At 54.6% G+C, this 12,038-nt stretch overlaps 1 protein-coding gene across 11 annotated transcripts in view; it reads left to right on the top strand.

Moving 5' to 3' along the window:
• The first annotated feature begins 1,428 nt into the window (after nucleotides 1-1,428).
• The window catches only part of SLC27A1 (solute carrier family 27 member 1), a 29,976-nt gene continuing 19,366 nt past the window's right edge, over nucleotides 1,429-12,038 (top strand). For 6 of the 11 annotated variants that reach the window (XM_077978293.1, XM_077978292.1, XM_077978288.1 and 3 more), the window contains exon 1: nucleotides 3,271-3,455. In XM_077978293.1, coding sequence (XP_077834419.1) covers nucleotides 3,289-3,455 — 167 coding nt within the window. In that variant the 5' untranslated portion in view covers nucleotides 3,271-3,288. Of the gene's footprint in view, nucleotides 1,762-2,372; nucleotides 2,460-2,712; nucleotides 2,854-3,270; nucleotides 3,456-12,038 lie in introns of those variants that run through there. The other 5 variants (XM_077978284.1, XM_077978289.1, XM_077978285.1 and 2 more) reach the window with 3 other exon arrangements.

The following is a 12,038-nucleotide window of genomic DNA, read 5'->3' on the forward strand; positions in this document are numbered from 1 at the left end:
ATTATCCAATTTATATTGTGGCCATGCTATTGTGCAGAAGAAAATGAGCCGCTTTCGTTTTATGTCTTGGCTGAGACTTAAAGTCTGGAGATTCGCCAAGAGGCACCCCAGAGGAGATTCTCGGTTTGGTTTGGACTGGGTAGTTCCTATGGTCTCAAGGCGGGCAGTCTGGAGGCAATGGGAGCGTCCTCCTACTGCCACGTGGAGTGCGGGGTATGGTGGCTTCTGGGGAGGTTGGACGTCTCCTAGTCCCCGGTGCTGAGGTCACAGCTGACTGGAGAGAGCCCCTGATGCGGCCGCACGTTTCGGACAGGGACTCCCGGAGGGAGCCGTTAGGACAGGGGGAAAATTTACCCAGCAGTGATCGAATTGAGTCTTAAATTTGGTGAGACGGCTCCAGGCTTGAGGAGGGGATCCTGGCTCAGGAAGAGGAGAGCCTGCCCGACCTAGCAGGGGTCCAGGGAGGGGGTCTCCTCCTGGGTTTTGGCACCAAATGTAAAGGTAAACTGAGGCTGGAGCCGTACCAGGAACCTGGCTCAGGGAGAGGAGAGCCTGCCCGACCTAGCAGGGGTCCAGCGAGGGGTCTCCTCCCGGGTTTCGGCACCAAATGTAAAGGTAAACTGAGGCTGGAGCCAAACCGGGAATGAAGACACAAGGCAAATGGCAGTGAGAATAGCCTTTTATTAGGGCTTGCGGGCGAGGTTTCTTGGTCCAAAGGTGTGGGCCGAGGAAGTCATGCTGAGGGAGGAGGGTAGGGGCTTTTTATAGCCTGAGAGGTAGGGAAGCTGGTTGTGCAAACAGGGCCTGGGGGGTCTTGAAACTACTAGGGCAGGAGTTGAGTAAGGGTCATGAGGAAGGGGTCTTTGGAAACTGTCAACCGAAATTGCTGTTTACGAACTTGTGGAATGCAGGTGAGCTGCAGGTCATGGGGGAGTGTGGTTGCCCAGCCGGAACTCTGATGCATGTAAGTCTGTGGGTGTGTACAAGGGTGAAGGGAGTCTTTAACAAAAGGCCTGCTATGCCGGGTAATGCCACCATGTTGGGTCTAGATTCCTGCCTAACACTGAGTAGCTGGGATTACAGGTGTGCTCCACCACGCCCAGCTAATTTTTGTATTTTTAGTAGAGACAGGGTTTCGCCATGTTGGTCAGGCTGGTTTCGAACTTCTGGCCTCAAGTGATCCACCCAACTCGGCCTACCAAAATGCTGGGATTACTGGCGTGAGTCACCGCGCCCCAGCCTGCCTTCAAAGTTTCTTTACCTGTCAACGGGTGATCACAGCGGTGCTACCTGGCTAGGTAAGAGTGCAACTGTAGTTACTGGCCATTGCTGACTCTTCCAGGCCCAGAAAGCAGCAGGCCAGTGGCTGGCTCTGGGCCTGTCCTCCGGATCTTCCTCGTGATCCCCCATTCCAGCCACCCTGCTGCCAGCAGGGACCAATGGCAGCGTACGGGGTGAGCTCCTGCCCAGCCCTGTCCTCCAAATACATTGGAAGCAGGCCTGGGCCGCCTCCCAAGGAGAACGCTGGAAAGGTCGGCCAAGCAGGGCAGAAAACAAGCAGTGGTGGAGTTGGCAGTGGGGCAGAGGAGAGGGAGCTGGAAGGAAAGGACCCCAAAGCAGTAGCCTGCACAGTGGGCACAGGGCACCCAAGAAGGGTCCAGGAGTCTTCTGAAACAAAGGGTCCCCGGCCTCAGCCTCCTACTCCCTGCCTGCCTCCTGCCTGAGCTTCTGGGAGACTGAAGGCACCGCTTGCAGCTTCAGGTCAGCCAGAGAACAGGGTTGTGGGTGCCCCCAGGCCAGCGCTGGCAGGCGCCCGAGGGAGCATCTAGGACCCTGGGGTGCAAGTAAAGGGCCTGTAGGTGCTTCTAGGAAGGATGGGGACCTAGCGTGTGCATTTTGTCCTCCCCAGGATCCTGGGGTGTGACGTTGAGACTTAATCGACAAGGCTTCGGGACATGGATTAAGAATTAGCTGTGTCCTTGAATTACACGTGTTTAAGACCGCGGCGGTGTTTACAATTAGAGACTTCTGAGGCCCCCACGGTGTGAGTTGAGCACTCCCCTGGGGCCCTGGAATGTGTTTTTAAGAATGAAAGAGGTTTTGGGGCTTGGATTTAGGACAAGCTGGGGCAAGAATTCAGCCCACGCGGGCCGTGGGTGTGGACTGGGATCTTTTTGGTCCCCGAGGGTAGAGAGTCTGCACGCCATCTAGGGCTCGGGTCCTGCTATCTTGCGAGCCATGCCCCACGGCTGCAGGACACGTGTGTTTCCTAAAAGGAGAGGGGGTGGGGCAAGGCCTGGTTGTCATGGAGACAGCGGTGGGCGGGGGGGGGGGTCCCTGGCGGGCCGTTCTAGCCCCCATGTCTCGTTGACCGTCGCCTCTCTGGTTCGGTTGCCTCTCTATGGTCGTGGCTCCTGGAAGAGGGCCCGCCTCAGCTCTGCAGACTGAGCGGCTTCGAGGTAGACAGGTGGGAAGAGGGGCGGGGCCTAGGTCCTATGGGGGCCGGAGTGAAACCCAGGAGGTGGTGACGAGCCGAAGCCTGAGGGCGGGGCCAGTGACCAGGATAGAACCTGAGCCTGGGAGCATGGGCTAGGGCCGGAACTGGGGTGGGGCTTGAACTGATGGGAGGGGTCTAGTTCCGGGAGGGGCGGGGGGGCGCGGTGTGTGCTTGTGGGCGGGGCCATATAATCTAGCCTAGGGGGTGGAGCCTGGCTGAGAGGGGCGGGACTCGGGGGAGAGGGCCTGCGCCTGTGGGTGGGGCTAGAAGTATAACCTAAGGGCAGGGCCCCGTGAGTGGCGAGAAAGCCACGGGGTAGAGGCAGGACCAGAAGCAAAGGGGACACGACGTGAAGGGTAATTCGGGGATCAAGGATACAGGCTAAATGCAGGCATATGGCGAGGCCGGACAGTGACCGACAGGGTGGACTTACTGGCTCTGGGGGCGGGGACTGTTGTAAGATTGGCAGGGAAGGATGGACTCAAAAATATGGAATAGAGCTGACCCAGGGTCAGAGGCGGAGCCTGGCCAGGACCTGGCCAATCCCAGGCCTAGGGCCGGGGTCTGGTTCCTAGTTAGGGGGCGGGTGTTAAAGCCTGGAAAGGGGGCGATGCCTGGCTTGAGGAGTTGACCAATCCCAGGCCTGGGGGCGGAGTCTGACCCGGAGCACCCTTCCCGGGCTCGCGGCGGGGCGGAGCCGAAGCCTGGGGGCAGGGCTCGCTGTAGGGTCGGGGGCGGTCGCGGGCGGAGCCGGAGTGGCCCGCGGCCTTAGCGCACTCTGTCTCCCCAGGATGCGGGCTCCGGGTGCAGGCGCGGCCTCGGTGGTCTCGCTGGCGCTGTTGTGGCTGCTGGGGCTGCCATGGACCTGGAGCGCAGTAGCGGCGCTCGGCGTGTACGTGGGCAGCGGCGGCTGGCGCTTCCTTCGCATCGTTTGCAAGACCGCGAGGCGAGACCTCTTGTGAGTGTTGACGGGATCCGCCAGGGCCGGGAGTGGGGCTGAGGGCTCTGGGGGCGCACGGTGCGGGGCTGGGTTGCGAAGACAGCTTGGAGGGTCCGGAGAGCTGGGGGTGCTTTGTAGGTTGGGGGTGGGGCTGGGCCGAGGGGCGGGGCCTGAGAGGGTGACCAGTTGGGGGGCTCTGAGGGCGCTACAGGGGACACTTTAAGGATTTCTCGAGGGAGATGAGTAGCCTGCAAGGTACTTGGAGCGTTGCAGGCTGCTCAGGAGATGATCTCAGGGGCTTGGGGGGCAACTTGGGGGTCTTTGGGCTGCTGGTGGAAGTTCCAGGGAGCTGGGGCTGACTGGAAAGCGGTGGCGGTGTAGGGGTCTCTTTGGAGCCTTGTTAACTGTGAGAGACTTCAGGGGGCTCTCCAGTAGGTCACCGGGGCTCACAGGGACGACCCAATAGATAGTCTCTGGGGGTTGCCAAGACACTTTGGGTCTATCCAGGGCTTTCTCTGAGGGATGAGCGAGCTGCTTAGGAAGTCTATAAAGGACTTGCCGGGTTTCTGAAGGTGTGTATTTCCTCAGGACCGTTTCCAGCTGGGACACTGTTTGAGATTGTGGGGTCTGTGTGGGTCTTTGGGTTTGGGAGTTGTTCGGAGTGTGTAGGGAGGCTGCTGCGTATTCCAGGTCTTGTTTGGGGGTCTATTCTGGCCGTGTCTCTGAGGGGCTTGCTCAAACGAGCCGTTGGGGTCCTTCTGGGGTGAAACAGGCATTGCTGGGGGTTCCTATCAGAGCAGATCTCAGGAACAGCACCACGTGGGAGCAGGTGAACGCAGGCTAGCAGGGCAGGGTTCAACACCTTCACAGCTCCTTGTAAGATGGAGTTGCAAGAGGGACTGAACCCACTGTAAGGAGGGCACAGAGGGTGTGGAGATGGGAAGGATCCCACCGTAAGTTGACTGGTTCTGAACTTTCTAAAACTCACCCCTTCTCCATGCCATGGCCCCCTGCCCCCGGCCCCTTGGTTGTTCTGATGTGGAAATCCGACTGTGCCCTCTGCTCAGACACCTTCCACAGCCAACCCATGCTTGGCAGAAGGAAGACTCAGCCCCTAGCTGGCACTCAAGGTCCTACCATCTGTTCCCTGCCCACCTGCCACTCCCCCCATCCATATGTTCACCTGGTCTTCAGAAAGACTTGCAGTGTCTCAAGCTGCCTAGAACATACTATCCAGAAGTGGTGGAAATAGAACATACTGGGCCCCTTTTAGCCAGGGCCGACTCTCCCTCTGGGAACCTTTGCCAAATTTTCCTGCTTAACACCCTCCCATAGCTTCTTGTTGCCCTTAGAATTGAGGCCATACTGGCTGAGCGTGGTGGCTCACACCTGTAATCCCAGCACTTTGGGAGGCCAAGGCAGGCAGATCACGAGGTCAGGAGATCAAGACCATCCTGGCTAACATGGTGAAACCCCATTTCTAATAAAAATACAAAAAATTAGCCGAGTGTGGTGGTGGGCACCTGTAGTCCCAGCTACTCAGGAGGCTGAGGCAGGACAATGGCGTGAACCTGGGAGGTCGAGCTTACAGTGAGCAGAGATCCCGCCACTGCACTCCAACCTGGGGGCGACAGAGTGAGACTCCATCTAAAAAAATAACAATAAATAAATAGAATTGAGGCCATACTCCTGAGCATGGCACACAAGGTCCCTGACCATGTCCCAGACTCCGCTTTCTTCCCTCTTGTCACCCTTCCGGCTGCACTTACCTCTTATCTATTGTTTGTCTGTTTGTTTGTTTGTTTGAGACAGAGTCTCGCTCTGTCACTCTGTCGCCCGGGCTGGAGTGCAATGGTGCGATCTCGGCTCACTGCAACCTCCACCTCCCAGGTTCAAGTGATTCTCCTGCCTCAGCCTCCTGAGTAGCTGGGACTACAGGCATGTGCCACCATGCCTGGCTAATTTTTATATTTTTAGTACAGATAGGGTTTCATCATGTTAACCAGGCTGGTCTCAAACTCCTGACCTCAGGTAATCCACCTGCCTTGGCCTCATAAAGTGTTGGGATTACAGGCTTGAGCCACCATGCCTCGCCCCCCCACCTTTTTTTTTTTTTTTTTTTTTTTTTTTTTTTTTTTTTTTGAGACAGAGTCTCGCTTAGTCGCCCAGGCTGGAGTGCAATGGCGCGATCTCGGCTCACTGCAAGCTCCGCCTCCCGGGTTCACGCCATTCTCCTGCCTCAGCCTCCGGAGTAGCTGGGACTACAGGCGCCCGCCGCCTCGCCCGGCTAATTTTTTGCATTTTTAGTAGAGACGGGGTTTCACCGTGTTAGCCAGGATGGTCTCGATCTCCTGACCTCGTGATCCGCCCGCCTCAGCCTCCCAAAGTGCTGGGATTACAGGCGTGAGCCACCGCGCCCGGCTTTTTTTTTTTTTTTGAGACAGGGTGTCCCCTCTGTTGCCCAGGCTGGAGCAGCCTCCATCTCCTGGGCTTAAGCAATCCTCCCGCCTCAGCCTCCTGACTAACTGGGACTACAAGCACCAGCCACCGCTCCTGGATAGTTAAAAGAATGTTTTTTTATAGAGATGGGGTCTCACTATATTGCCCAGTCTGGTCTGGAACTACTAGCTTTAAGAGATTCTCCTACCTCAGCCTCCTGAGTAGCTGGGATGACAGGTGCACACCACACCCGGCTAATTTTTGTATTTTTTGTAGAGATGTGGTTCTGCCATGTTGCCCAGGCTAGTCTTGAACTCCTGGCCTCAAGCGATTGCCCGATTTCAGCCTCCTAAAGTGCTGGGATTACCGCGCCCAGTGTGAACTGCTTTGAACCATGTTGTCTGCTTGAGGACTTTCAGACACCCAGATTGTATGGTTGGAGTTGCACACTCATGTGAGGTTATGAGTCATTGATTGAGATTTCACCCCTTCCTCCTAGCAGCAAGGTCTGAGATACCAAATTTCCTTTTAGCTCCTGGAGTGTGTATGTTAAGGAAAGATCTTATTTTGATTTCCAATTCACCTTTACGTTGAATGGGCATGCTTTGAGGTCTTATCAGACTCAAACCTGCCTTGTCTGACACCTAAGCTGTCCCCCTCCTGGGGCTACAATGACATTTTGGCCTCTGGTTGGTCCTTATTTTCTGGTCACTTTGTTGCTACATTAATAAAAATTTAACTCGGGTGGGTGCAGTGGCTCACGCCTGTAATCCCAGCACTTTGGGAGGCTGAAGTGGGTGGATCACCTGAGGTCAGGAGTTTGAGACCAGCCTGGCCAACATGGTGAAACCTCGTCTCTACTAAAAATACAAAAATTAGCCAAGCGTGGTGGTGCACGCCTGTATTCCGAGCTGTTTGGGAGTCTTAGGTAAGAGAATCACTTGAACCCAGGAGGTGGAGGTTGCAGTGAACCAAGATCGCACCATTGCACTCCAGCCTGGGCAACAAGAGCGAAACTCCATCTCAAAAAAGCAAAACAAAACAAAGATTTAACTCATTTAACCCAGCGTTTTTAGTTGTTTTCTTTTCTTTTCTTTTCTTTCTTTGCTTTGGGATTAGACGTTTCTTGTTTTTTTGATAAAGTCTCACTCTGTCACCCAGGCTGTAGTACAGTGGTGTGATCATAGCTCACTGTAGCCTCAACTTCCTGGGCTCAAAGGATCCTCCCACCACAGCCTCCCAAAGTGCTGGGACTACAGATGCGGGCCACAACATCCGGCAGATTTTATTTATTTTTTTGTAGAGGAGAGGTCTCGCTATGTTGCCCAGGTTGGTCTTGAACTCCTGAGGTCAAGAGATCCTCCTGCCTCAGCCTCCCAAACTGCTAGGATGACAGCTGTGAACCACCACATCTGGCCTGCCTTCTTGCGTTTTAATCTTGGGCCTCTTTCTAGACTGTGGGCCCTATAGGGGCACAGAAGGAGACCGTGTCAGTCTTGGTGCCACTTTGGTCCTGTGCCCCACTCAGGATTGGCGCACAGCAGTAGCTCAGGACATGTTTGTTAGGGTAGGTGGAAGGCCATCCCTTCCTTCTTGAGTTCACCCAGGCTTCTCTCTCCCTCCTTTCCAGCTCTGCTCCCATGGGCCCCGTGGGTGTCCATGCCTGGTTCTGTCTCCCCTGGGGACAGGGCAGGAGATGGGTCCACTCTAAGTTCCTGACATGGCTTGACATACTTGCCTGTGGGTGGCAGCTTTGAAGATGGCCCCAGGGATCCCTGTCTCCTCCTCTTCCTACTTGCATGGTCCCCTCCCTTTGGGCTGGACCTAGTGACCCCCTTCTTTTTTTTTTTTTTTTTTTTTTTTGGAAATGGATTTTCGCTCTGTCACCCAGGCTGGAGTGCAATGGCGCGATCTCGGCTCACTGCAACCTTCACCTCCCGGGTTCAAGTGATTCTCCTGCCTTAGCCTCCCGAGTAGCTGGGATTACAAACATGCACCACCATACCTGGCTAATTTTGTATTTTTAGTAGAGGCAGGGTTTCTCCATGTTGGCCAGGCTGGTCTAGAACTCGCAACCTCAGGTGATCCACCTGCCTGGGCCTCCCAAAGTGCTTGGATTACAAGTGTGAACCACCGAGCCCTGCCTTTTTTTTTTTTTTTTTTTCGAGTTTTGAGACGGAGTCTCACTCTGCCACCCAGGCTGGAGTACAGTGGTGCGATCTCAGCTCACTGCAACATCCAGCTCCCGGGTTCAAGCAATTCTCCTGTCTCAGCCTCCCAAGTAGCTGGGATTACAGGTGCCCACCACCACACCTCTATAATTTTATATTTTTGGTTGAGAGGGGGTTTCACCACGTTGACCAGGTTGGTCTCAAACTCCTAACCTCAGGTGACCCGCCTGCCTTGGCCTCCCAAAGTGCTGGTATTACAGGCTGAACCACCGCTCCCGGCCCTAGTGACTCCCTTCTAATGAATAAAATACATCAGAAGTGATGGAGGCTGGGTGCAGAGGCTCATGCATGTAATTCCAGCACTTTGGGAGCCCAAGATGGGAGGATTGCCTGAGGCCAGGAGTTCAAGACCAGCCTGGGCAACATGGTGAGACTCCATCTCTACACACAAAAAATTAGCTGGGGGACTGGGGCTCTCCTGTGGTCCCAGCTACTCAGGAGGCTGAGGTGGGAGGATTGCTTGAGTCCAGGAGGTCAAGGCTGCAGTGAGCCATGATTGCCCCACTGCACTCCAGCCTGGGTGAGGGAGCAAGACTCTGTCTTGAAAAATGAAGGGATGCTGACAAATCCCATTTAACACGTGAGAGAACCAAGGCACAGAGAGGGGAGGTCATTTGCCCAGGAACACACAGCTGAGGAGGCACAAGACTCCAGAGCGTGTGCTCTTTAGCCACTGTGCCACACTGGAGTAGTGGGGGTGCTACATTTAGACCTTGGCTTCAGAAACGATTTCAGCACCCTGCCCTGACTCTCCTAATGTGTCCTGTACTTCCTGCATGAAATCTGATCGTATTCATCCTTGTTGATTTCTTCCGCCCCGGAGTCCTGGGCCCAGAGCTGGACAGTGGGCTCATTGTCCCCAGGCTGGGGGTGGCTTGAGCAGCTGCCAGGCAGGGCTGCCCAGGCATGTGGCTGGAACCAAGTACCGGAATCCACTGCCTGCCGGTGTGGGCGTCCTTGAGAGAGAATGAGCGAGACCAAGAGACCGGGGAGGCTGGGGGTGAATCCTCGTGTTCCTGCATCTAGCCCTCGTGTTCAGTCCGACAGTGACCAGCTGTGGCCTCAGTTCCTGTTTCTTGTTGTTGTGCTGCCTCTGGACGGGCAGCCTGCTGGCAGGGGCTGTTTCCTGTGGTTACTCCCTCAATAACGCCCCTCTCCCCATGGGTGTAACATTTGTACCCCATCATGGGGTTCTTGGGGTACTCTGTCAGATTCACTCACAGGAAGCCCTTAGAGCAGAATTGGGTGTATAATAGATGCTCCAGGCTGGGCACGGTGGCTCATGCCTGTAATCCCAGCACTTTGGGAGGCCGAGGTGGGCTGATCGCCTGAAGTCAGGAGTTCGAGACCAGCCTGGCCAACATGGTGAAACCTCGTCTCTACTAAAAATACAAAATATTAGCTGGGCGTGGTGGTAGGCACCCGTAATCCCAGCTACTCAGGAGGCGGAGGCAGGAGAATCGCTTGAACCTGGGAGGCAGAGGTTGCAGTGAGCTGAGGTGGCATCACTACATTCCAACCTGGGCGACAGAGTGAGACTCCATCTAAAAAAAAAAAAAAAAAAAAAGGAAAAAAAAAAGACACAGGCATTGGGCACCTGCTGTGTGCCTCATGGGCACTTGGCCTGCCACTGGGTACGTCGCCAGCACTTGATAAATGCTTTGTAATAAGTCTGCCAGGGATTAGAGGGACCCTGTGAGGGGGCTTCGTGTCTGGGTTGTTCTGTCCTCAAATTGCTCTGTGACCTTGGGCGTGTTAATTCCTCACTCTGAGACTGCAGTTCATTCGTTATTTGACAGATAGGATCTCAGGCACCTATGCTGGAGGATGGATATAAGGTTAGCACAGGGTATGGCAGATAGTAGGTGCTTAATAAACACTGAGAATGATCATCTGTTTTTTTTTTTTTTTTTTTTTTTTTGAGACATGGTCTTGCTCTGTCATCCAGGCTGGAGTGCAGTGGTACAATCTTGGCTCACAGCAACTTCCACCTCCTGGGTTCAAACAATTCTCATGGCTCAGCCTCCCAAATAGCTAAGACTATAGGTGCCCACCACCACGCCTGGCTAATTTTTGTATTTTTAGTAGAGATGGTATTTTGCCATGTTGGCCAGGCTGGTCTCGAACTCCTGGCCTCAAGTGACCCACCCACCTTGGCCTACCAAAGTGCTGGGATTACAGGTGTGAGCTACCACGTCTAGCTGAGAATGATTATCTTGGCTGCTATATTTATTGGTTGAAGGGATGAGCAGTGCCTTTTTTTTTTTTTTTTTTTTTGAGATCGAATCTTGCTCAGTTGCCCAGGCTGGAGTGCAGTGGTGCAATTTCAGCTCACTGCAACCTGCAACTCATGAGTTCATTCTCCTGCCTCAGCCTCCTGAGTAGCTGGGATTACAGGCGCACACCATGTGTGCCAGGGATTACAGCCAGGCACACCATGCCTGGCTGCTTTTTTTGTATTTTTAGTAGAGACGGGGTTTCACCATGTTGACCAGGCTGGTCTTAAACTCCTGACCTCAGGTGATCCACCCGCCTTGGCCTCCCAAAATGCTGGGATTACAGGTGTGACCCACCGTGCCTGGCCCTCTTTCTTTCTTTCTTTCTTTTTTTTTTTTTTTTGAGACAGAGTCTGGCTCTTGTCGCCCAGGCTGGAGTGCAGTGGCACAATCTCGGCTCACTGCAACCTCCACCTCCTGAGTTCAAGCAATTCTCCTGCCTCAGCCTCCCAAGTAACTGGGATTACAGGCGCCTGCCACCACGCCTGGCTAATTTTTTGTATTTTTAGTAGAGACAGGGGTTCACCATGTTGGCCCGGCTGATCTCGAACTCCTGACCTCAGGTGATCCACTCACCTCGGCCTCCCAAAGTGCTAGGATTACAGGTGTGAGCCACTGCGCCCGGCCTAAAGCATTTCTTGTTTGTTTGTTTGTTTTTAAAGTTCATTCTTGGCTGGGCATGGTGGCTCACACCTGTAATCCCAATACTTTGGGAGGCTGGGGCTGGTGGATCACCTGTTAGGAGTCTGAGACCAACCTGACCAATATGATGAAACCCCATCTCTACTAAAAACACAAAAATTAGCCGGGTGTGGTGGTGGGTGCCAGCAACTCTGGAGGCTGAGGCAGGAGAATTGCTTAAACCCAGGAGGCAGAGGGTGAGCCAAGATTGCGCCACTGCACTCCAGCCTGGGCGACAGAGTGAGACTCCGTCTCACAAAACAAAACAAAACAAAACAACACAAAACAAAACAAAAAACATTTTATTCTCATTCATCTAATAGCAAGTGGTGGCCTGCCCGCCTCCACACAGTCATTCAGGGACCTGACTCCTTGCATTGGGGGCTCTGCAGTTCCCTGGGGCCTCTGCCCCTTATATGTACTAGCGAGTGGGGAAGGGGAACTTGGAACCCTCCATCTGGGCTTGGCATTCATCCCTACACCCCCATCCACTGGCACATCTCCTGGCCCTACCTGGGGCAGGGGAACTCCCTCCCCAGTTGGGGGCACATGCTAGATGCTTCAGCCATCTGTCCCTGGTACCACTCAGTGACCTGGGGGCGGAGCAGCTGCCCAGTTCGGGACTGGACCCTGGGGGTCCTGGTTGGAGTGGTCTGAGCATGAAGAGTCCAGGCTGGAGGCAGTGGGGGATGGTGTCAGGTGCTCCAGACGTCCCAAGGGACAGAAAGGAGGATGGGATCAGGCCCCAGCTCCCCCAGAGCCACCAAGCCAGCTGGGGTATGGGAGAGGACAGAGTGACTGGTTTATTATGCTTTGAGAATCTACCTACTTCCTGGCTGGTTGGTAAATGGCCTTTGCCCTTGGTCCCCTGAGAGACCTAGCCACCGAAAGGTTCACCATAGACCTCATCAAAGCCCCTGGCTGCCCTGGGGTCTTCCAGGGGGGAGGCTGAAGCTCCTGAAGGCCAGGCTGGG

The sequence above is a fragment of the Macaca mulatta genome, chromosome 19 (assembly GCF_049350105.2).
Source record: "Macaca mulatta isolate MMU2019108-1 chromosome 19, T2T-MMU8v2.0, whole genome shotgun sequence".
NCBI classification, from domain to species: domain Eukaryota; kingdom Metazoa; phylum Chordata; class Mammalia; order Primates; family Cercopithecidae; genus Macaca; species Macaca mulatta.